This window comes from Lutra lutra, chromosome 3 (genome assembly GCF_902655055.1).
Source record: "Lutra lutra chromosome 3, mLutLut1.2, whole genome shotgun sequence".
In the NCBI taxonomy this organism is placed as follows: Eukaryota; Metazoa; Chordata; class Mammalia; order Carnivora; family Mustelidae; genus Lutra; species Lutra lutra.
Window position 1 is genome coordinate 17487969 of NC_062280.1, and position 21686 is coordinate 17509654.

Below are 21686 nucleotides of genomic sequence, written 5' to 3' on the forward strand. Positions count from 1 at the left end.
AGAGGGGCCTGACGCGCCCCTCCCCGCGAGCTTGCTGTGCATGAAACGGCTGCCAACGTCAGTGTCTCTAAGGGGAGAAGAACAATTGTTTTTCACCAACTTTTCCTCTCTCCAAGAAGAGTGCCACCAAAAGAAGTGTCTGCAACCCCAGACAGCCACAGATCTGAATTCAGAGGCACTTTGGAGAGACGTGGGAGCTCAGTGCAGTGTCTGCTAGCCGCGTGGAGGCCTCCCGAGGACCCCCTGCACCTCTCGCAAGGCAAACCGAGGAGTCCCTTCTCAGGGAAATTTTGTACTTTAGCATCCTTCTTCCAAACAGATCCCCTAGGCGGGACCACACTCTTCTACTGCCTTCTGTAAACCCTTCTAGAGCAGGCAGCCCTTTTCTGTTGGTTTGTTTAATCTCACAAATTAAACAAGCCTTTTATCTGAAATACTCCTTCCCCAGCACCTCATTTTCAGCCTGGACAGAAAGGGCTCCGCAGAGAGGCCAGGCCTGAGTGGTTCTTAATCACCCTGAGCCTTTTTGTCCTTCTTCTGAGAGGGATGCCTCACCGTCCATGTCCTTTGGAACATTTCTTTGGGAGACCTGGGTGACTCCTCCAGGTCCAGAGGACATTTTGTAAACGTAGCTTGGAGAGATGCTTTCTCTTTACCATGATTCAGTGGGAACTTGACCGAGACCATCCTCAGGCAGGTTCAGGTGGAAGTTGGGGACAGAGAGTGAGGGGACTACTTCTGTCCCTGCCCCGGGGCTTAGGACAGGGGTCTGTGTAATTCTTCAGTAGAAGGAGAGACACTCAGTGTGTTGGGCTCTGGGAGACTCTATCAGAGTAGCCACAAATACTATGTAGTAAGGGTGGCTTTGGCCACAAAATTAAGCGATAGGCCAGAGAGGTTATCGGACCCCTGGGTTCCCGTACAAGCTGGGGCTCTGCTGCGCGTGCTTCTGCTCCTAACCCTGCTACATGTCAGTGCTGTGAACTTCCCCCAAGGACCCCGCACCCTCTCCATGTGCTCTTCTGTCCTCCCCCTCAATTTCCCTGCAGATGAAATCTGGGGAAAATCACTTTCCCTCTCTGATCCTCAGGTGTCCCATGTGGGATCAGGAGGAATAAGCAAGGTGATTCGTGGGAGGCCCACAGCCCCACACCCAGCCCCCCAGGAAATGACCGCTCACTCTGGCTCCTCTTCCAGCACATTTCCCCATGGTTCCTAATTCCGTAACCCTGTCTGCACAGTAAGAATGGAAGGAGCACTACCTACTGTGTCCTTTATCCACTTTAGTCTCCCCCTATGCGTGGCTTCCTAGAATGTACTCTTTGTCACAATTCAAATTCTTTGCCTTTGCGTTGCCCCCTCCTCTCCAGGGGGCTTAGGACTTCTGCAGATGGAAGCTTCCCCAACCTTGCAAGTACACTCAGCACTACTGTTTATGTATCTGCTTCTCATTATCTCACACAATGAGAAAGCTTTGTGGAGAATTAGAGGATGGTAATTCATAGAAAACAGTTAGCAGTTGAAAGCGTGTTCCAATGGGGGGCGTGTTATGAGTAAGTGGGAAGAGTTAGTGCAATCAAAAGGAACATTCAGGTCAGCACATGGCCAGCTCTGGACAAGGCTAAAGTCTTAGCTGCACTCTTTCTCCCATGTTGGGGGACCAGTCCAGGCTCCTTTGTTGCAAAGCAATGGCCCAGTCACCCCATGTGACTGAGGGGACAAGGGCGGCCGAAATAGAGCCACTCACCAACCTGGGGACCTGGTACGGGTGACATATGTCTGAATGGGGCACCTTTTTTGCAACTTCACTAGAGGTGCAGTATGAGCCAGACAAATCTCTAGCACTTTCCAGGGATAACTGTTATGTGAAATACCAGTGAGTCATTAATGTTTTCTGGGGAATCTAGATGTTGTTTCAGATACACTCCCCCACCCATCTGTTCATCCATCCATGCATCCATCCATCCGTCCATCTGTCCGACATTCGTTGGAATGCTGCTTTGTCAAAATGTTTAACCGCTACTGAGCTATCACCTTTCTTTCTTCTATTTGGCAAAGCAGAGCCTTAGTATACAACCCTCGGAGGCTACCGCAAAGCCAGATTCCAAACCCACGATCCACCTGCCTGTGCGAGCTGAGACCCTTTAGCTGGAGAATGTTCTGAGAAACTCTGGCTCCAACTGCGGGTCACCCAGAATCACCTGGGGAGGGATGAGGGAGAATTGTGAAAGGGACCCTCTCTGTTTTCTAACTTCCTTAACACTAAAAACACGTGAGTTTGTCACATAGCATGTTCTCTCATTTCTCCAAACAAATGTCCAAGGAAAACATCCATCGCTGTCCATAAAATGGCTTTTGTCATGAAAATTGTCTTCATGTTGATAATCTGGGGGGAGGGGAGCATTGGTAGGAAAGGGGAAGCGGGTCTCCTACCAAAAGTGGAGTGTGTCTTCCGGAGCAGAGCAGAACCCAGGCCAGAGGTCTAGCTCCGACCAACTGTGTAATCCCCATACTGGAAGGGATTTCCCATTCCTCCAGTGGGCCCCCAGCTCCTCCACACTGTGCCCCAACATTGTCTCTATCACAAGAACCACTTTAGGAAGAGCATTAAAGCCTAGCCCTGGCACTCTGAGTCTTGGGGGCAGGGGGTGTATTTAATGTCAAAAACCAGCATTTTGGGGGTGCCTGGGTGGCTCAGTGGGTTAAGCCGCTGCCTTCAGCTCGGGTCATGATCTCAGGGTCCTGGGATCGAGTCCCGCATGAGGCTCTCTGCTCAGCAGGGAGCCTGCTTCCCTCTCTCTCTCTCTCTCTGCCTGCCTCTCTGTCTACTTGTGATCTCTCTCTGTCAAATAAATAAATAAAAATCTTTAAAAAAAAAAAAAAGAAACAGCATTTTGGCTGAAGGAAAGCAAGCCTTCGAACCCGAGACGATGTGATTTGGAGGGAAGGTGGACAGTTGCGACTGTTTTCTGCTTGACAAAAATGTGCGCTCCCACCTTTGTGGTCTGGTCAGGTGCTTCAGGCAGGGAGTTGATCCCTGTGAGCAAATCACCTTCCTTTCCTCTCATTAGAGGAGGGCTCTCTCTTTGGCACAAAATCGAAATCAGACACAAACCCAGGATGCCCTTTGAGGAGAGGGGGTTGGCACTGGGGAACTTTGGCCTGTCCCCACGTACTTTGTTGTTTCTCGTGCATTCTTCTGAGCCCACATGAAAATCCAACCACAGGATGGTTGCCAGGCAGCAGATACTCTTGGTGACCTGAATAATGAGTTGACACCAGTTCACTGTGGCTCACAAGCTGGCCATTTCAAGGAGCTGTTTGCAGCGCCTTGCTTTCTCTTTCTGTTTCTACGCATAATTTTCAATATGGTCACAAAGATTGACAGAAGGGAGGGGAGGAGGGGAAGGGAGGGAGTTAAGGAGTTTTCTCAGCTGCAGTCGTGAAATTATTAGAAATGATTTGGGAATAAGGAAAAACAGCAGGTGGTCATGAAGAAGACAAGGTAGAAAGGGGAGAGTGGGGCTGTCGATGCGTCCACCAATGTGTCTATAGTGTGACATATCCCCGTCAAAGCTCTTCCAGTACAGGGGCACTCCTGAGGTCCCACCAACAGACCCCACACCTTAGCACAAGGGGAGCCCTCCCACTGGGGGAGCCAGGGATTAAAGGCTGGGAGGGTGGGCAGGCTCCAAAAGATATTCTAAGCAAAAGGTTCTCATTTCTGTCCCACTTCTGAGAAAACATCAGAAGGTCTGACCCACCCCTCAGCCATTCCTCAAATCAAAGAGAGGCGTTCTGCGGTTCAGGCTGAGGACTTGGCGACACTGACCCCCACATAGGAGTCTTCACCTCAGAAAGTCTTTTAGTCGCAAGCATTTGTAGAGTGCCTTCTTTGTGCGCACCTTGAGGTAATATTCAACAGGAGAGCGAGTTCTGCTTGAGGGGCTCCAGGTCTGGCGGGGGAGGTATGGAAATATAAATCCACCCTGGCTACATCTTGAGCAGAGAGATCCCCCCGCAGCATAGGACCAAGGATGGATGAAGAAGGCAGCAGCCCCTCCCAGCCGTGGCTCTCCCTGGGCGGGGGAATCCCAAGGATAGAGAGGATGCTTCTTTGTGGCCCCCACCAGTTGATGTAAGCGACGAGGGATGCAAGCTTTCACAGGTTAAGCATGCATCATTTTTCAGAAGTAAAGATCATGTCTGGTTTTGGCAAGCTCCAAAGCTCCTAGTCCCGTTCTGGGCCAGATTCTCATCTGATGTAAATCTTTGGGAGAATCAAGTTGTAGGACTGTTTTGCATCAAGTGGGACCCTAGCCAGTCTTTCCCCAGAGTTACCCTGGGCTTAAATCTGCTACATCATCTCCATGGCAACCAGAGGCCGGCCAGCGAATGTGGTTGCCTTCGAAATCCTCTTCTAGCTTCTCGTCCCTCCTGTCTTTTCCATGATTAAGAATGATCTCCCTCCCTTGGCTCTCTCTCTCTCTCTCTCTCTCTCTCTCTCTCGTTCTCTCTCTCTCATACCACTATCATTTGTGCCCACATTTTTTTTTGTTGTTGTTGTTGCAGCAATGTCTTTCTAAGCAGGGTTCTAAGATCCTCTATCCAATTAAAAAAAAAAAATGAAGATGCGTTAGCCATGGCCTGACAGTGATAACTGACCTGTTTAGACAAGACCAGTCTGATTTCGGTGGGCATGGAAGCTTTGGCAAGCCCAAGTGGAATTCACCTTTAAGTCTAGCCAGCCTAATTAGGACATTGTCTAAGAATGCTGGCCAACCGGACCAGATATTCCCACTCATTCAGAGAATCAGCCTTACGGAATCCCGGAACTCGTTTCAGCATCATTTACTTGCGTGCGTTCACGTGTGGATGTATGTGTGTGAATTAGAACGCTTCTGGCCATGGGAGAGTAACTGTGGCTTAACAGAAAGAAGTAAAGAGCCTTGTACTCACGCAGCTCTTGGTTGACTCCCATACTTACCTACTTACTTGCTGTATGACCACTGTTTATTTAACCTCTCCGAGCCTCTGTTTAGACTTCATCTGCGAAATGGGTCTGACAGTACCTATCTCATACAGTTGTGAGAAGGAAACAATGTCAATCATTGGAAAGTGCTTGGCACGAGTGAAATGCTCAGTACCATCTTATTCCCTTGTCCCCTTCCCTATCCACTCCAAAGCATGTATGTGTTTCTTTTTTTTTTTTTTAATTAATTTTTGATCAGTCTGCATGCTCTCAGCCTAGCAACACTCTTCTGTGTCTCTCCACCAGGGGGCACCCTCCTACCAGGGACCGAGCCCACAGTGGACACGGTGCCCGTGCAGCCCATCCCAGCCTACTGGTATTACGTAATGGCCACCGGGGGCGCCGTGCTGGTGCTGGTCTCCGTCGCCCTGGCCCTGGTGCTCCACTACCACCGGTTCCGCTATGCGGCCAAGAAGACCGATCACTCCATCACCTACAAAACCTCCCACTACACCAACGGGGCCCCTCTGGCGGTGGAGCCCACCTTAACCATTAAACTAGAGCAAGACCGCGGCTCGCACTGCTGAGGCCGAAGCAAAGGACAGCACCCAAAACAAACGAGAAAGACTGCAAACACGTTGCCTCGATTTTGCACTTTTTTCTCCTCGCCTAGTCTCTGTGTGAACTCTCAGACATCTCTCTCTCTCTCTCTCTTTCTCTCTCTCAGGGCCCAAGCCCTGTGAGCTTTTATTCATCCTGACCATTGTCCTCGGGTTCTTTTTTTTTTTTTTTTTTCTTTTCACTGATTCCAAACCAACCACCCCCAACTCTAATGCTGCATCTTGGACTATGAGAAGAGACACACCCCTCAGCCCTTCACAACTGAAGGCTCAGCTGGTTTTCTTCCCGAGACTGGTTCCCCGTTTCTTCCCCTTGCCTTATCCCCTACCTCCTCTCGGTGGGCAGTCTGCCAGGAGACTCGAGAGGAAACCTGGCTGTGTGTGTTTGTACATAGTATACATTTGCGTGTGAATAGCTGTGTGTGTGGCGGGGGGGGGGGGGGGGGTGTGGGTGTGAGAGAGAGACTGGTTCATTGTGGGGGGTATTGTGTGGGTGTGTTCAGAGAGGACCCCCTTTAATTCTTGTATTATTTCTCCGGGGGGTACATGTTACAAGAAAATAATATACTGAACTAGTTTTGTTTACTTGGAGAAGAGATTGAAGCTTTTTGTTGCCTTATCTAGCTCTGGCTGGGTTTCTGTTGGCTACCATTGTCATCTCCGGGTACCTAAAAAGCTAGAGGCCACATGAGATGAAATGTGGCCCCTCCCATCCCTGTCCCTTTCCCAACCCATCTGACCCAAGAGGAAAGTTCCCCCAACGCTCTTAGACATGACCCCTCGTCGTGTCTCCTGGAGTCTTTGAAGTAGCAAGAGAGCAGCCGTCGGGGGTGTGCGGAACCATCTCTGCTTCCAGCCCTGAAGCAAATCTGTCTCATGTTGCCTTATGAAAGAGAAGCTCATAATGAATGTTTAGCTTTTATCAGTTAAGTCCAATCTTGGAATAAGTCATAAAGAATAACAAATCGGAGACTGGCGTAGGAAAAGCAGTAGTCTGTTTGATGTTGGGAGCAGGAGGTGGCGGAGAGAAGGGAGGAGAAGGACAGAAGTGTGGTCCCTTAAAAGTGTCCACACTCCGGGAATAGGGGAGGGGATTATCGTGCCCGAGACTCGGGATGGAATTGAGGAAGAAGGTGAAAAACCATATTCTTTGGTGTTCTGTTGGTCCTTGTAACAGCCTTTGTAAAATATGGGGGAAAAAGGATCCTTTGATTTCCTTTCGTGGTGTTAACGTGTGCCTGAATCTAGAGCCACTAAAACGTAAGACTGTCCACCTGACGTATTTAAATATTTTGAGAATATAAAAAAGTAATCTTTTTTTTTTCATGTGTCAATATGCTACCCCTTAAAGCGTTCATAGCATCTGGCAAATACACCCTCGTAGGCTGGCCTGGCATTTCCAGATGTTGCTGCATCGGGAGAGGATATAATGAAAATAAATCTGTTGCTGCCCATGTGTCTTCTCTAAGCCACGCAGGGGGAGGGATGTTGGAGATAAATTGCCTAATGATACTGTGCAAAGGATAGACTCGATCATGAAATCCGTTTCATTGATAGAAAATGCATATTGTAACGAGACGCTCAGCCCTGGGGGTGTTGATTTCTCCCCTTCCTGCTAGGAATCCACCAGGGAAGGATAAGATTCTCTCCAAAGATGGTTGCCTGGGCTGGAAGCCTCCAGGTACCTTCTGAGAACAAAATATTAATTTTTTTTTGGCTGCTTGGGAGAGAGAGAGACTTTTAGCATTCTTTCCGAATATACTGGCAGACCCCTCCAGCACACACTCACTTTCGCATCTGGTTTGTTTCATCCTCCCGAAAGAAAGGTGCTCTCCCACTCTTATTCTATTTCAAAGAGCTACTCTGTCTCAACCACAGCAGCCCTGCCAAGAAAAGAAAAGATGAAAGGCTAGAGCCTGAGCTACCTTGAGATTTCAAGTGTCCTACCCCAGCCGAAGATGGAAAAAGAAGCCAGGAGAAAGGGGAGGGGCAAGGGCCCCGCATACCGGGTGATGGATTCCATGCCAGTCACTAAGGGCTTTTTATCTCAGGTGTCCATATCCAGTTGTGTGTTTGGGGCCAGGCATTCCCTTGAAATGATTGACATCCCTACAGGCACCCCATGGAGGCATGGTGTCAGGAAATTACACCTGGAAAATCCAGCCAGTGTAGCAACTGTCTGAGTTACTATATACCCTTGAGGATTTCCCTTCTTTAAAAGAAGATGACAATAGCTTTGTGCATTTGCTGTGTGTTTATCTGATGCCCCGTGTGGCATCATCTTTATGTACACGCCATAGCTGAAAACATGAGACTGCTCAAGTCTGTGAATCCCATGATGCAGTTCAGCTGGGGATGTCGCCTCTCTCTCTCTCTCTCTCTCTCTCCTTCTCTCTCTCTCTGGCCCAGCAACTTCCATAGTATTATCCAGGTACTATGCTCCAAGGGCAGCTCTTCTATAAAATCACGCTTCGCAGCTTTAGAAAGCAAAATTCTGTATTTCATAGAGGGGGAAAGGATCACTCTCTTCTAAGAAAAATTGACTGGACAGGTGAATGCATGCTTGCATGTGATTAGAGTTGCTTCTCAGAAGACAAAGAGGTGATAGCAACTATTAAAATATGAATGAATGAATGAATGAATGAATGAATTGAAGGTCTAGCTTGGGCTGGTAATGTTTTTGCCTTAGTAGAGGTTCCCTATCAACAACTCCAGGAGGGAAACCCTTATCTCTGGGGTAAAAAAAATAAAATTAAAAAAAAAAAGCGCCTTCCTTGGCATGCTAATAATTGCTATCCCCCTAATACCTGGTGAAGGCATCAAAAAGAAAAGAAAATCATAGCATTGGCATTGGCAAAACAGGACACTGAAAATAAAGTGAAATTGTCTTTTCCCTTATCCCACATTTTTGGGATTAAAGCCAGAATAAGATAGGAAATCCAATAGTATTTCCAACATTGATACCCCATCTTTAAAAGACCCTGTCTTGAAAAATGAAACTAGCAGGCAAGCAAACACCTGAATAATTGAAAATTACCAAAGAACAATGACAAAACAAGAAAACTTAAAGATTTTTACTTCCTATTCTTATTCCCTCTTCCTAGAACTGTGACATCTCCCGCATTGCTCAGTTGCCTGTGTGTCAAAATAACTTGTGGACATTGGAAACTATTTGAAAATGTATTGTGTGGAATGTAATAAAATGATGATATTTTTATACAAACATCTGGGCTTTTTTTTCCCTTTTGCCTCGGAGAACAAAGTTGAAATGTAGGCTTTGAACAAACTGATGTTTCCCAAGTTTGCATATCACCTCCTGAGCTACAGGGCATTGCTGTGGGAGGTAGGTGGGTTTTCTCCTTGAGGATGAATGCCAGCTTTTTCTTCTTTCATTTTTATTACTGCTTGTTAGGAGTTTTATCCAATTTGTGCAGCTGAGCCAACTTTTATGATTGGTGTGGGATTTTGCAAAAGTTGCTAAGTGCTAAATTGCCCAGTGTGATTCCACAGAATTTCTCTTGATGGCAAATCCCTGGGGATTGGACTCTCCTTTCAAGGGACCCCAGGGGGAATGGGACCAGGGGAGCTGAATCATGTACTTGGCCTTACGGAGACAGATAGCTTCCTTTGGAGAAGAAGCCGCAACATCATACCCCTCGCCGACCAAATTATTTCTTCCGTGGGGAGGTGGATCTCCAGTTTATGAGCACTTTTCCAGACAAAATGGGAACTTGTGGCATGTTCAAGGCTCCAAAATCTTCCAGACTTACTTTTGGAGCAAGTAATAAAGATGATTACATGATGACTATGAACCTGGAACCATGAAGCTGGGACAGTTCGTAAGAGGAACTTTCTATAAAAACTTTGTGAGGGGCTTGGGGAAACTTACTCAAAAAGCCAGATTGTGTTGACATGTATTTTTCTTTAGTTCTCCTTTCTGGGAAGTTAGTGATTAGTTATATAAAATATTTCTATCAGTGGGGGTTGAGGGTGGGAAATGTAGGAAATACCACCTCCCAGCTCTTTAATGCTTCTAAATGGTGATCCAGAAGAAGTCGTAGAAGGCTTTTCCACCAGCCCTGATTCATGGGGTGTGTTAAGAGCATTCTATCAACCCAGGAGCCTTCCTCGGGGGTCCAAGAATGATCCTCAAATGTCCTAAGGAACGAGACATGTCCAGAAGACCCTATTTCCAGCAGAGTCCTGTTTTTCCGCCTCAAAACCTAGATCCAGGAAGGAGTATTTTTGTTTGTTTGTTTGTTTGTTTGTTTACATCCGTAAGCCTGTCCAAGTGGTACAGAAAGGAAGCAGGCTTTGAGTTTTCAAATCTTACAGGAAGCTCTGTTCGCACAGATGGCTCAGTATAAATGTTACTATCTGTCCTCTGCAGGAGGAAAGAGTAGAATGCCCAAGCATTGTTTGTTACTCTAATGACAAAGCATAATTACCTTTTTGTCTAAATAACCCTTGGCTTTCCTTAAAGCCATTTGTTCCCATTAGTAAAAGATCAACAGAAAGCATCTCAAAAGTGTTTATTTCAGGCAAAGACCCAGGCTCAGTCAACATTTTCTGGAGCTCCAGGACCAAATTTGCCAGCCTAAATTAAACTAACCATCACTTACACTTCATTAGCGTTACCTATTTTGGAACCACCTTTGAGCATTTCATCGTTGCTCTTTCTGTTTTGGTTCTAGTCCCAAGGCTTATTCTAGAAGTATTCTCTCTTCCCCAAAAGGGCAAAAGACTGTTAGGACTCTAATCTCAGGCGTCAAACACAGCGCTGTTATCACTGTGGTATTTCAGACCGAGCCCAAACACATAAATTGTGTTTCCATGGATCATAAATACCAGATGTCAAGGCCCAGTATGTCTCTTCTGGCTCCTACCTGGCCCTTTATGGTGGTTTAAATGTGTGGTCTCACTGTTGAAGCAAGACATCAGCCTCCCGGCCCAGATCACCCAAGCCTGGCCGATCTGTTCCTCTCCCTCACTCCTGCTCACTGCCTTTGCAGCTGCTTTACACAAACACTGTGGCCTTTCTATAATCTTTGATGAGAAGAGTTTCATTTTTAAGTTTGATTTGTCTGCGTGGCGGGCTACCCATCCGAGCCGGACTGCAGGTCCATAGATGCGACTTACTTTCTCTCTGTAATTGTGCACGTTGCTGGGGCTCTCACGGCGTAATTTGCCTTTCATCCACTTCAGTGATGGCCCAAAGAAAACACAGAACAAATCCAGCCAGAGCAAAAGGAGGGGAGAGGGGGATGCCAGCTGATGGTCTTACAATCGGCAGGAAAAAGAATCGCCTTACATAAATAAATTAAAAGCTAGAATAGTGTAGGATTTAAGTAAGCCTGACAGAGATCAGGCGCACTGCGGTATGTCTGGAGGTGAGATGGAATCAGAAACCTGCGCCCTTAAAAGGTGTCAGGCCACAGGCCGCAGCCAGAGCACGTTTGCACTAACTGTCGGGGGTGGGGGTCCGTTTGGCCCCAGACCCAAGCCCTGGAGAGACATGAAATCTGGAGAATCACCAAAAAACAAAACCTCTTTGAGCAGAGTACAACCCCACGGAGAAGCTAGGTGCTTCCGGGCCCTAGCCCAGTGGGCAGAAGACCCAGAATCATCCTACTGTCTTCTGGGTAAAGTGATGGTTCTTGGGCTTTGCTATCACTGACCTCCAAGAGCCCCCAAAAAACTAAAGGCCAACAGGTGTTGGACCAAGAAATAGGAAAGACTGAAAAGTCAGCAGCGGACGTTCTAGAAGCAGACTGGGTGTTGAGTAGGAAAACATCTTGTCTTGGAGGCTTACGACCAGAGAGGTTATTGATCCTGAAAGAAGTTGCTGGGGAGATTTTAGCATAATAACTGGCTGGGTTTCTCTCTCTTTCTGTCTTTTTTTAACTTACCAGTTATATACAGCTACATCCTGGAAACATGCTAATAACACAGAAGCAGAAGTCCATTTCTCTGCTAACCAGTCTCTGTCTCTTCTCCAAAGAGAGTAATCGCAACAAACAGTTTGAGGTGTCTCTTCCCAGGCCTTGTTTTGTGCCATCACAGACGTGTATGTTTGTGTCCAGCTATGGGGTTTGGTTGGATTGGGGTCTGGTTTTGTCTTGCATAAATGGTACCGCAGCATTTCCTCCTTTGTCCGACAGCCTTCTTCCTTTCCTTTAACAAAATCTTGACAATACTTCAGTCTACAGCGCCACACTTACCCCATCCTTCTTAGCTCTTACGTAACATCCCATATTGTGTCAATGTACCATAGTTTATTAACTGCTCCCCTACTGGTGGGCTGTGTCTAGTTCACTTTTTTCCCATTATAAACAACACCGCGATGAACATCTTTGAGGTTGCCTCTTTGTGCACGCTTCTCTCCGACAGAATTTCTGGGTCAAATGGAGTGCCTAGGTTCGTTTTAAGGGATGCTGCAAATGGTCAAGGCTTACCTTTTATGGCGCACCTGTCCCCTGCCTCATCTGCACAGACTGTGTAATCTCTGTGACTATCTCTCTCCCCAGAAGTGGGTGGAGGGTTTGCAAAGGAAGACTTGACATAGTTTTAACTGCATGGAATTTTAATTGTGGGGTTTTTGTTTTCGTTTTTCTCAAAACCTGTCCATCTGCAGAGAACGTGGGCTTGGCTACACGTGGCACCTCACTGGAGCTGTGGCCGCCGGGGCACAGGCGTTCATCCCTTCCCTGGCTCCCGTAGCCAGAGCCCTGTTCTCCATGATTAATGAGTTCCACTTGGTTTCTTCAAAGAGGGACTGTACTGCGCCTTGCTCTTATTTATTTATGTTTTCTACTAAAAAATTCATGTAAAAAACATCCTTTAAGGTCAGTGCACCGTATTGTGCTGCAGACTAAAACATTCCAGCCGCCACAAGCAGGCCCACGAGCCGACAGAGAGCCTCCAGGCCTTGAGGCTGTAGGACCAAAGCCCCCACCCTGGCCCTGAGCAGAGCAGGCATTCCGGGCCGAAAGGTGGTGTCCGCCTTTCTTCCAAGGAGGTTCGGGGCTGATGTGACCCAAGGAAAGTCACCGGGAGGGGAAGTGGTTCTCCAGTAGGAGGTTTATATAGGCAGGCTAGCTGCTGGCCCCAAATGGCTCCAGCAAGGAGGGACAAGTGGAAGAGAAGCCAAGGGGCCTGTTTGTTCAAAACACCATTTCTTCCAAGAGTGCCACCCTTTTTCTACTATGCACTAAGACAAAGGGTTTTAATAATAGGGCTTTGCCTCTGAGCATATCGGACACTGTCTACTGCCATATATGGTTTTATGGGCTTTTTTCTCTGACCTGCCAAAAAAATCCAGGACTTTTGCCTCTTGGGCATGGGGTTCACGTGGGTAACTCAGGGTGGCTCAGGAGAGAGGGCAGCGTGAGCAGGAGGTATGGATGAGCTAGAGATACGTCACTGCAAACACACGTACACACGCGTGCACACACACCTTGTTTTGTCTTCTGATTGTGCAGAATTAAACTCTTTAAAGATCATTAACTAACATACCCCTAAGCAAGGGCTCCGATCCAGAACAGGGATGATAGGATACCATGTCTCGGCTTTCAGGAGGCACACTTTGTCAGGCAGCGGGACTCATTACCACGACACCTGGACCGGAGTTCTCCAACTTGCTAGAGAGCGGCCGGCTGCAGTAATGATGAGTGGAGAGAAAGCTTTGAGCCAGAGGTGGCCTTAACCAAAGTCCTATCCTCAGCCAGCCTGCTGGTTACTGAGGCTGCATTTCAGCAGACGGTTAAAGAACCATTTTGTCCCTTTGTGTTTCCTCACTGCCACCAAGGGGCGGGGAGAAGGGGTATGAGGACCTCAGGGGCCCGTGTGGACGTCCACATGGCTCATTGCTCCTCATGGGCCATTCTGGCAGCTGGCCCTGAGGTGGGGGTGGGGGGAACATTAGGACCTAGACAGGGGCTGATGTGGGTTTAAAAGCATCTTCCCCCCTCTGCCCCCTGCCCCAGGGAACCTCATCAGCCTTGGCCAACTGTAGACCACGAGGGTAAGCTCACTAATAGTGTTCATGGGAAGTCCAGGCCCACAGCACTGTCATCGCTGTCTGGCTTGGCATCTCCCGACAGGGCCGCCATCCCCTCCCTCCTCTTTCCCTGACCAGGACCTGTCTCCCCCCCTCCCCCTGCCTTTGTGCCAGATATTGGTCGTCTTCCACCTCCAGCCACCCCTCTCTGCATCGTCCCCTCTCCTGGGGGCCCCTTCTCCTCTCCTCTGTCAGTCTCATACCATGACCAAGCCCTTTCCCAGAAAAGCATGGGGCAGATTCCCTCAAACAAAAGCTCAAGGGGCTGCTTTCCTCCAAGGAGTTGCGTTCTTACTGGAGACCAAATTATTCTCTTATGTGATAATTACAGTCCCTGGTCACCCGCAGGCTGCTGGGGGCGATCACCCTCTGAATGGGTAGAGAGAGGTGATTTTATGGAACCGCTAACATCTGCTCACAGAGTTGTTCGTTCCTATGTTCTGAGGAAGAGCCCAGCTTTTAAGTATAGCAAACTCCCCTGGTGGGATACATAAGGTATCTTACTTACAAAATTACCACTTACAAAATACAAAGGGAAGCTTTAAGAAGACATCTTCTGTCACATGGGGAGTGAATGCAGCTTTGTTTCTTCAATCCCATCCTTTCACTCACCCAGGTCATAGGGACCCACGCCACCTGAGGGCTGTTCCCAGGATGCACCTCTCCTGAGGGTCAGGACAGGAGGACAGGAGAAATGTCAAAGCCCACTGGGGGAGCTCTTTGAAAGGTGAAAATGTAAGACTTTTATCTCAGGGGGGAAAAAAAAGACTGGGGAGGAATGTCTCTACCCTGAAGTTTTATGGTTTCCTCACCTTCCCACTCTAAGAAGGTAACCAACAAAAGAAGAACCTCTTTCTTGTTGATATATCTGCTTAGAGTCATGAAGAATATCTCTGATTTTTCCAAGACCTAGGGTGAGAAGGTTCCAGAATTTTCCTCTGTCACCATAGCCAGGTTTTTCCAGCCTACACAATTGTGAATCCCGTCTTCATTGCTAAATATTTCTCTGGCAGCATTTTTCTTATTTTCACACCATTGTTGGGGCTCAGTGGAGCCACTCTGGCCTCAGCTGCTCATCCGCCTCCACACTTGAAAATATTATTAGGTCATTTCACAGCCTTCTCATGTGCAGTTGGTATTTCAGTCCTTTTTAGTGTTTTCTCCTAGTTATTCAACTAAAAATAATTTAAAAAATAATGGCTAAAGTCAAATTCAGACTCCAGATATCTCAAACTGAGGTCCCCGGGTTTTCCAGCTTGAAACCATTTGAAAACTCCAAAAGATATTTTTTTCCATGACTTTGCATAGAGTTGGCTATCAGCCCAAGAGATAAAAACCCATGATAAAGGATCTTCTGGTGATGTTTCTAAACTGAAGCCAAACCCAGCAAGGGATAAACAGCTCTCGAGTACCCTGACTCCCTAATAGAGGAGCTTTGGCAAAGTTTTCATCAACATCTGAACCCTTGGCTCCTTGGAGCAACTGGGGATGAACACACTGAATTAGGGAAATTAAGTGTGGTGGGGTGAGGGGAGCAGCAGCCAATACCAAATGTTAAAGTGAATTAAACACTTCGAAAGGCCAAGAAATATCTCCTAGTCCTTCATGGCTTCTCATTTATTTCAGTCTCTGTGTTATATCTCCTGCTGGGATCAAAACAAAATGGCTGAGAGAATTTTCCAAGGACGACTCCCATCGGAACAGCCCAGTGATTTAGCTGGCTCGGGGGTTTCAAGAACTTGGAATCAAATTCAGCAAGGGTTCTAAGTAGCCAAGAGCTTATCCCCCATAAATCACAGCCCCAAACAAGGTGTCGAAAGTGTGGCTTACTCACTTCACTGCTGATTTGTTCAGTGACTTACTGCATTTTTAGACCCTCCTTCCTCAATTTCTTCCTCTTTAAAGTAGGGGCGACGACACCTGTACCTGTGAAAATGAATGATTTCGATGATCTCTTGTGTCTAAGAGATTCTTCGATCCTTGCTTTAAAGGCCGCGTGCAGATTGGTGGGTTAAGTGGCCCTGTGAAGGCTGGTTTTATCAGTCTGGTGTCAGGTGAAGTGGAGGCTTAATACTTGGGGCACAGTTTACCCTCTTACTTCCTTAATTGCCTGTTAGCAGGGCTGGTTTCTAAGGCAAATGAGCAAGTATCGAAAACGGGACCTTATGGCTTCCCCTTTACCTGTCCTTTTCGTGGTCTTCTCTTTCCACACACATCTTAAGATGGCTGCCTTCAGGAAGCAAGGACCCAGGAGAGGGCAGACCTGGGGGGAAGACTGGAGCAGTGAGTAGCGTGGGACCCTTTCCTGTGGAGTCACCTGGTCTACTTCAACCAACAGCCTCTTGAGAGAGCCCTCATATGAAAGTCCCTTCGACCTTTCTCATTTTCTTCTCATAAGTCATAGAATTCTAGAACAGGGGAGAACGCCAATGGTTACTTGACAGAGGAACAAACTGAGACTCAGAGGGTCTCACCCAGGCTCTCACACCTGGGGCGGGTCACCGAACTCAGACGAGAAGTAGGCAGCCTGTTCCCAGTGCAGTCAGTGCTCCTCCATAGCCCATGGTGCTTCCCCTCAGATACAGAGCAGAGCTTACACCCTGCTGGGCAGACCTGTCATCGGCTTCAACCAGACCTCTTGATCCATTGGTTGGAGTTGGCGTGGAAGGGACTCTTCATAGAAAGCCAGTGTGTTGGTATCCTGAAATGATCTACATTCAAGCGACCCAGGAATGGGCTGTCGTAGATCATTTATCTGAAAAGAAACAGTGGTTTGGGGTCGACTTATCCCTCCCTTAGCTATCTTGTGAAGCTCCTTTTATGATGCAGAAAGTAAACAGAACAACGTCAATGCCAATACCCTGGCAGGAGACCACAGCTTAGCAGAAGTGGTGAAAGTGAAGGTGGAAAGTTTTCTATGAGTAACTGCAGAAAAGCAGTCTCTGACCCCAAAGAACCTTCATTTAAGAGGGAAAAAAATGGAAGAAAGTGAGGGAAAGAGGAAGATAAAGCGTGTGTGCGTGTGCGTATGTGCACACAAGGCAGGGAAGGAGAGAATGGGAAGGGAAGACGGAGAGAGACCATGCTTGGTGGGGAATTCCCTGACAGCAGGCTGGCATGTTGGTGTTTCCCCTGCATAGTGTGTGGTCTGACCAGGCAGCATTCCAGACCCCGCAGGGAAAAACACATCTCCTTAGAGTGGGTTCGGTTTGTGACCAGGTATGGCCGTTCAACCTTTCGTGCCATAATGTTGCAATTTATTGACAAGGACACTTGAAAATCTGTGACTCTTCTAGGGTGGAGAGAGTTTCTGGAACAGTGAGTGGATGTTCTCATAACAAGCCCCTACAGACCTCTTGCCCTGAAAAATCAGGACCAGAGGAGATGGGGGAGACCTTGAATCACTCTTCACTGTACGCCTAACCCACTTCTTGATGGTGCTAAGGAAAGGGGCTCCTGGGGAAATGGGACTCTGCAGCCAAGGTTTCCATCACAATATGAAAACGACCAGATTTTGTTGCATTGCATTGTTTTTTAAGCGGAGGCTACTCTGATCACTTGGTTACTTAAACTCTTAATGGAACTCCTTTCCAGCCCTGCATGAGTTCACTTCTTCCTTTCACTGTGCTGGTTCACAGCAGCTGGTGGAGGGGAGGAACAGAGACCTGACTCTCGAGAAGGGAAATCCAGGTGGAAGATTTGCAGCCAGACGTGGCAATCTCTTTGAATTCCTTAATGGATCAGATAAAAGTGAATTCAAGCCCAAACCAGGGGATCCGTAGAGGAGTGAAAAGGCTCAGGCGACATGTTTGAAACCATCCCTATCCATCCGATAAAGGAGCTAGAACTCCCCAGACCCTACCTCGCAGCATCCTCAGTTCCAAAGCATCCTCCTCTCCGCTCACATGTTTTCCTTCCAGGCAGTGGTCCAGCCTCATGTGTCTGATCCCCACCCTTGACGCCAGCAGCACTTGGAGTCCCCTCTACAATGCCCCGATTTCTTTTCTGCTGTTCTGGCATGGACAGGACTTTGCTTCCCAACCATGCTGAAGGGCCTTGACTGTAGACACATCCCATACTTCATTTTTCAAAGTCCTCGGTGCAGTTCCTAGGCACCGTGTAAGTCCTTTTTATAAGTGATGATTGGTTGATTGGTTGGTTAATGAAGACTGCCCTTGGAAGAACGAAGTAAATCAGCCTTCCCCCTCTGAGTAATGCCTATCAGGGAAGACATGAGCCTCAAATTTCAAATCATATTTTCACATTCAGGAGAAGTCCTCCTGGGTTCCCATAAGGTAGTGAGCCGATGATGCAAGCCAACAGTCAGAGAGTGTAGCCAGTCAACTAGGGTCCGTTACTACCCTGTTAGAATAGGGTAGTGATGCTATGGTGGTAATCGCAGTGTCCTGCCTACCCCCAAAGAACTTGCGGGCAGACCTGGGTGGGGGTGGGAGACCTCCACTGTCCCTAACACAGTACTGAGAGTCAGAATTCAGGCTTTGGAGTCAAACTGGCCTGAGAATGAGTCCACAAGGGGTCCCGGAGGAAATAAGGTTGTGGGAGAACAAAGGTTGAAAGTTGAAGTCGTGTGGGTGGTAAGATTCGTTCTTGATCTGTGTTATCCTATAGGCGTGGCCCATTCCACTCTCCCTCATCCATCTCCCACTCACAGACACAGCCACCCATTGAACCAGAGTCCTGGAAGGTCCTCTCCAAGTTTGTCCTTTACAAAAAAGAAAAATACAATTCAATTCCAAGTCCTGGTCCCTACATGCTTTTGCTATCAGGACAGGGCTGCCTCCCCTCTGTGCCTTGAGCTCACCATTTCTCCCTCTTCTCTACCCCTGCCTTTTCTAGCTAGAACTACAGGGACCTGGTGGGATGGGCACACTTCTTCCTGCCAACATCCTGAGGAATCAGGCTCAGTTTTACCTACTGGGCTTAACAGAAAAGGAAAGTGGCCTGTGAAGGGCAAAGGGGCTTTTAAGAAAGAAAGCCCTTAATCAAACACAGATATCAAGAATAATAGCAAGGGGACTAGAGAAAATTGCTATCAAAGTAAATTGCTTTTTGTACAAATGTTCCCTTTATTTGGATTTTCCCCAGTGTGCCATTCTTTCTTGAAGGCTTGGTGAACAGATGCGCTTTTGAAAATGTTGATTAACTTATCCTTTTGTCGACCCCTTCCCACTCACCTAAACTCCTGGGAACAGTGATTATACAAAAAGCCAAGTCAAGCCTCTACAGTGTTCTTCTTCACCTTGAGTAGCCTTTGATTCTCCAGATGCAGAAATCTCAGCCACATCTGGGCAATCAATTTCAGAGAACCTTAGAAATGGACCAGTTCTTGCAAGGTCATCTCATCCAGTCCTCTTGTCTCCAGAGACAAGAGGCTGTGATCTCCTAGGGTAAAATGTTCTCATACTCATTACCATCCTTTTACCCTTTTTCCTTCAAGATCAATGCCACATACACCCCTTTCCAGCCATGATCAATAGTGTCCTAAGAGTTCTTCCCTGAGGGTGTGTGATGGAGGAAAATGGCATTCTAGCCTCCAAGAATCTGTCACTTCTTTGGCAGAGACCAAATCCCTAAAAGCAAGAACAGGCTTTGGCCCAAAAATCACTGGCAAGAGCCCCACAGTTTTTGTGCTAGGCTGATTCCCATAGTCTTATCCAGTGTTCGGCATCTTTTAACCGTGAAGGTGTTGAGACATGAGCATCCCGTCAAAACAATTAATTGTTGGAAATGTGATGGGTTTTGTCCATGTTTGTTTGTTTGTTTCATAAGGTTAAAAAAAACCTCTAGGTTGACTTTCACAAGCTCTGGTTTGGTCCGTATGACAGACACCACCTGCCTGTTTTTGATTCATACTCACATCTTCATTCCAAGGAAACAGCCTGTGTCATAGAGGTCTGGAGAATAATGCAGGGGATGGGCATTGAGGTGGGGAAGCTGGCGTGACCTGCAGGTGCCAGTTGCTGTGTATAAACATGCCAGAAATCGGCTGGATTTATGGCGAATCAGTGCCACTTGGCGTTGATCCTTTCATGTGGGGTCTTGGCAAGTTGTTTTATTGTGTCCCTTGCTGGCAACCAGGGGGATCAAAATGTGCTTTAGCACTTTGGCCAGGAATGAGGAAGACTTCTATCTAAAAACACATTAGAAACACGGCCTCAGGGGAAAGACTGAATTTTGAGAGTGGCATTGATAGATCAATCCTCATTTCAGGTCAATGTCAAGTAGATCTTCTCTGAGAAGTGCTGACGAGGGAAAAGTTTAGGCAGGTCTGAAGTTCTTCTCCCCTCCCCCTCTTGTTTGATAGTTTTAGCTGTCTGGGATTTGGTTTGGCTTAAGCCTGGATTTTGGGATATCAATTTATAGTGCTGACCTCAAGGTTGTTCACCTGACTTGGGGTTCAGTCAAACTCCTAAATGACTCGCACACTCGCTGGCACCATCTTGAGCTGACAGCCAGGGCAGGCATAATTAACTAGTGAGAAAGAAATGAAAAATCAGCACATATCTAATTCTCTTTTTTTGATGTTTTACCATTTTAGACAGGTAATTTTCATTGGCTCTGATTTCTATAAGATGGACAGCATAGTGAACAGAGAGACTGTCTTTCTCACCTTCCCCCCCAAAAAATTATCATAAAAAAAGATAGACAGCGATAATACTGGAGAAAATTCACAGTAAATTAACTTAGCTCTATTCAAGCCCAGGCTAGTCAGATTGGATGGCCATGTTTGACCTATTCTAAGCCATAAAGAAAGCCAGTGGGAAAAGTAGACGGAGGAGGAAAGACGAGAGAGATTAGCGTAGATACGTGGAGGTGGTTAGGCATTGTGACATTCTTTTCAGTTCCACTTCTGCATTAAAACATAAGATGATGAAATGTGACTTTATTAAATTACCATACGTTTATTTGACATCCAAAAGAGAAAGCCCCTCATAGTATATGTCTACTTAATGCATGCATATGAGGAGGGTCAGTTACTAAATAAACACCACAGTAATGGCCAGGGATGATGGGCATGCCATCCAGGCCGCCTTGGATAAATGCAGACCTATATTGGCAATGAACTGCAGTCATTACAATGACATAAGTAAGGATTTTCATGGTGCTAAAGACCTTTTTTGTTTCTGTTCTTCTGGTTGCTGTTGGAAATAAAGACAAATCTTTTGAAGGGGAAAGAATTCCAGTAATATATATACTCAATGTTCTAGAAGCAGATGTGACTGTTTAGCTGCCTACTGTACAGACATTCTGAAAAAGGTTGCTTCTCTGTCTGTTGGCCATGGTGATAGAACTCATTATAACTTGATTTGTTTGTTTTCTTTTTCATTATAGTGGACATTCCAGAAATACACGGGAGAGAAGGCTATGAAGATGAAATTGATGGTGAGTATTGCTATGATTTTAGCAGATAATCATGAAATTCAAGTTTGGTTATAAAGACATCAACAAAAGTAATGCCCGGGGTATTCGAAGGCCAGAATTTAGAACTACCAGTCAGAAATGTAAGTGAAAAGAATCCAGAGAGGAATGAAGAAACCATCAATTGCTTTGTCAAGGTCAAATTTAGAAATTTAGAAAGTTTATTGAGTTCCCTCTGCCTAATCTGAAACAGGTCCCCTACTTAAGGCAACTTTCGACACTGATGGACTTCAAATCTGGATAAACCCTGTAGAAGTAAAAGCCAGGTTTCCCTATATGTGTTGCTGCTTGAACCCGTTGACCTCTTCCCGAAAAAGGACTTGAGTAAATGAGTGTACGTGTGAATATTCTCCTAGGCTTTCTGTGGTTTCCTGTTCCCTGGCTTGAGGGGAGCCTTTCTCACACTATCCAAGACTCCAAGTAGGGCCCATTGCAAGATTTAGGTTTCCTTTCTGCAATGCCCATCCTGTGTTTTCATACTTATTAGGAGCTCTACTCTCCCACTTCAAATGCACATACTTCGGGGAGCTGGAGCAAGGGCCCCGACTGGACGGCCGCCGAGCAAACATGTAGATATCATTTCTCCCCTCGACTC

General features: G+C 46.9%; 1 protein-coding gene across 4 annotated transcripts in view; it reads left to right on the forward strand.

Moving 5' to 3' along the window:
- The window catches only part of NRP2 (neuropilin 2), a 115502-nt gene that overhangs the window by 88912 nt on the left and 4904 nt on the right, over nt 1-21686 (forward strand). For 2 of the 4 annotated variants that reach the window (XM_047720842.1, XM_047720843.1), the window contains exon 16: nt 21005-21055. In XM_047720842.1, coding sequence (XP_047576798.1) covers nt 21005-21055 — 51 coding nt within the window. Of the gene's footprint in view, nt 1-5278; nt 8816-21004; nt 21056-21686 lie in introns of those variants that run through there. The other 2 variants (XM_047720844.1, XM_047720845.1) reach the window with 1 other exon arrangement.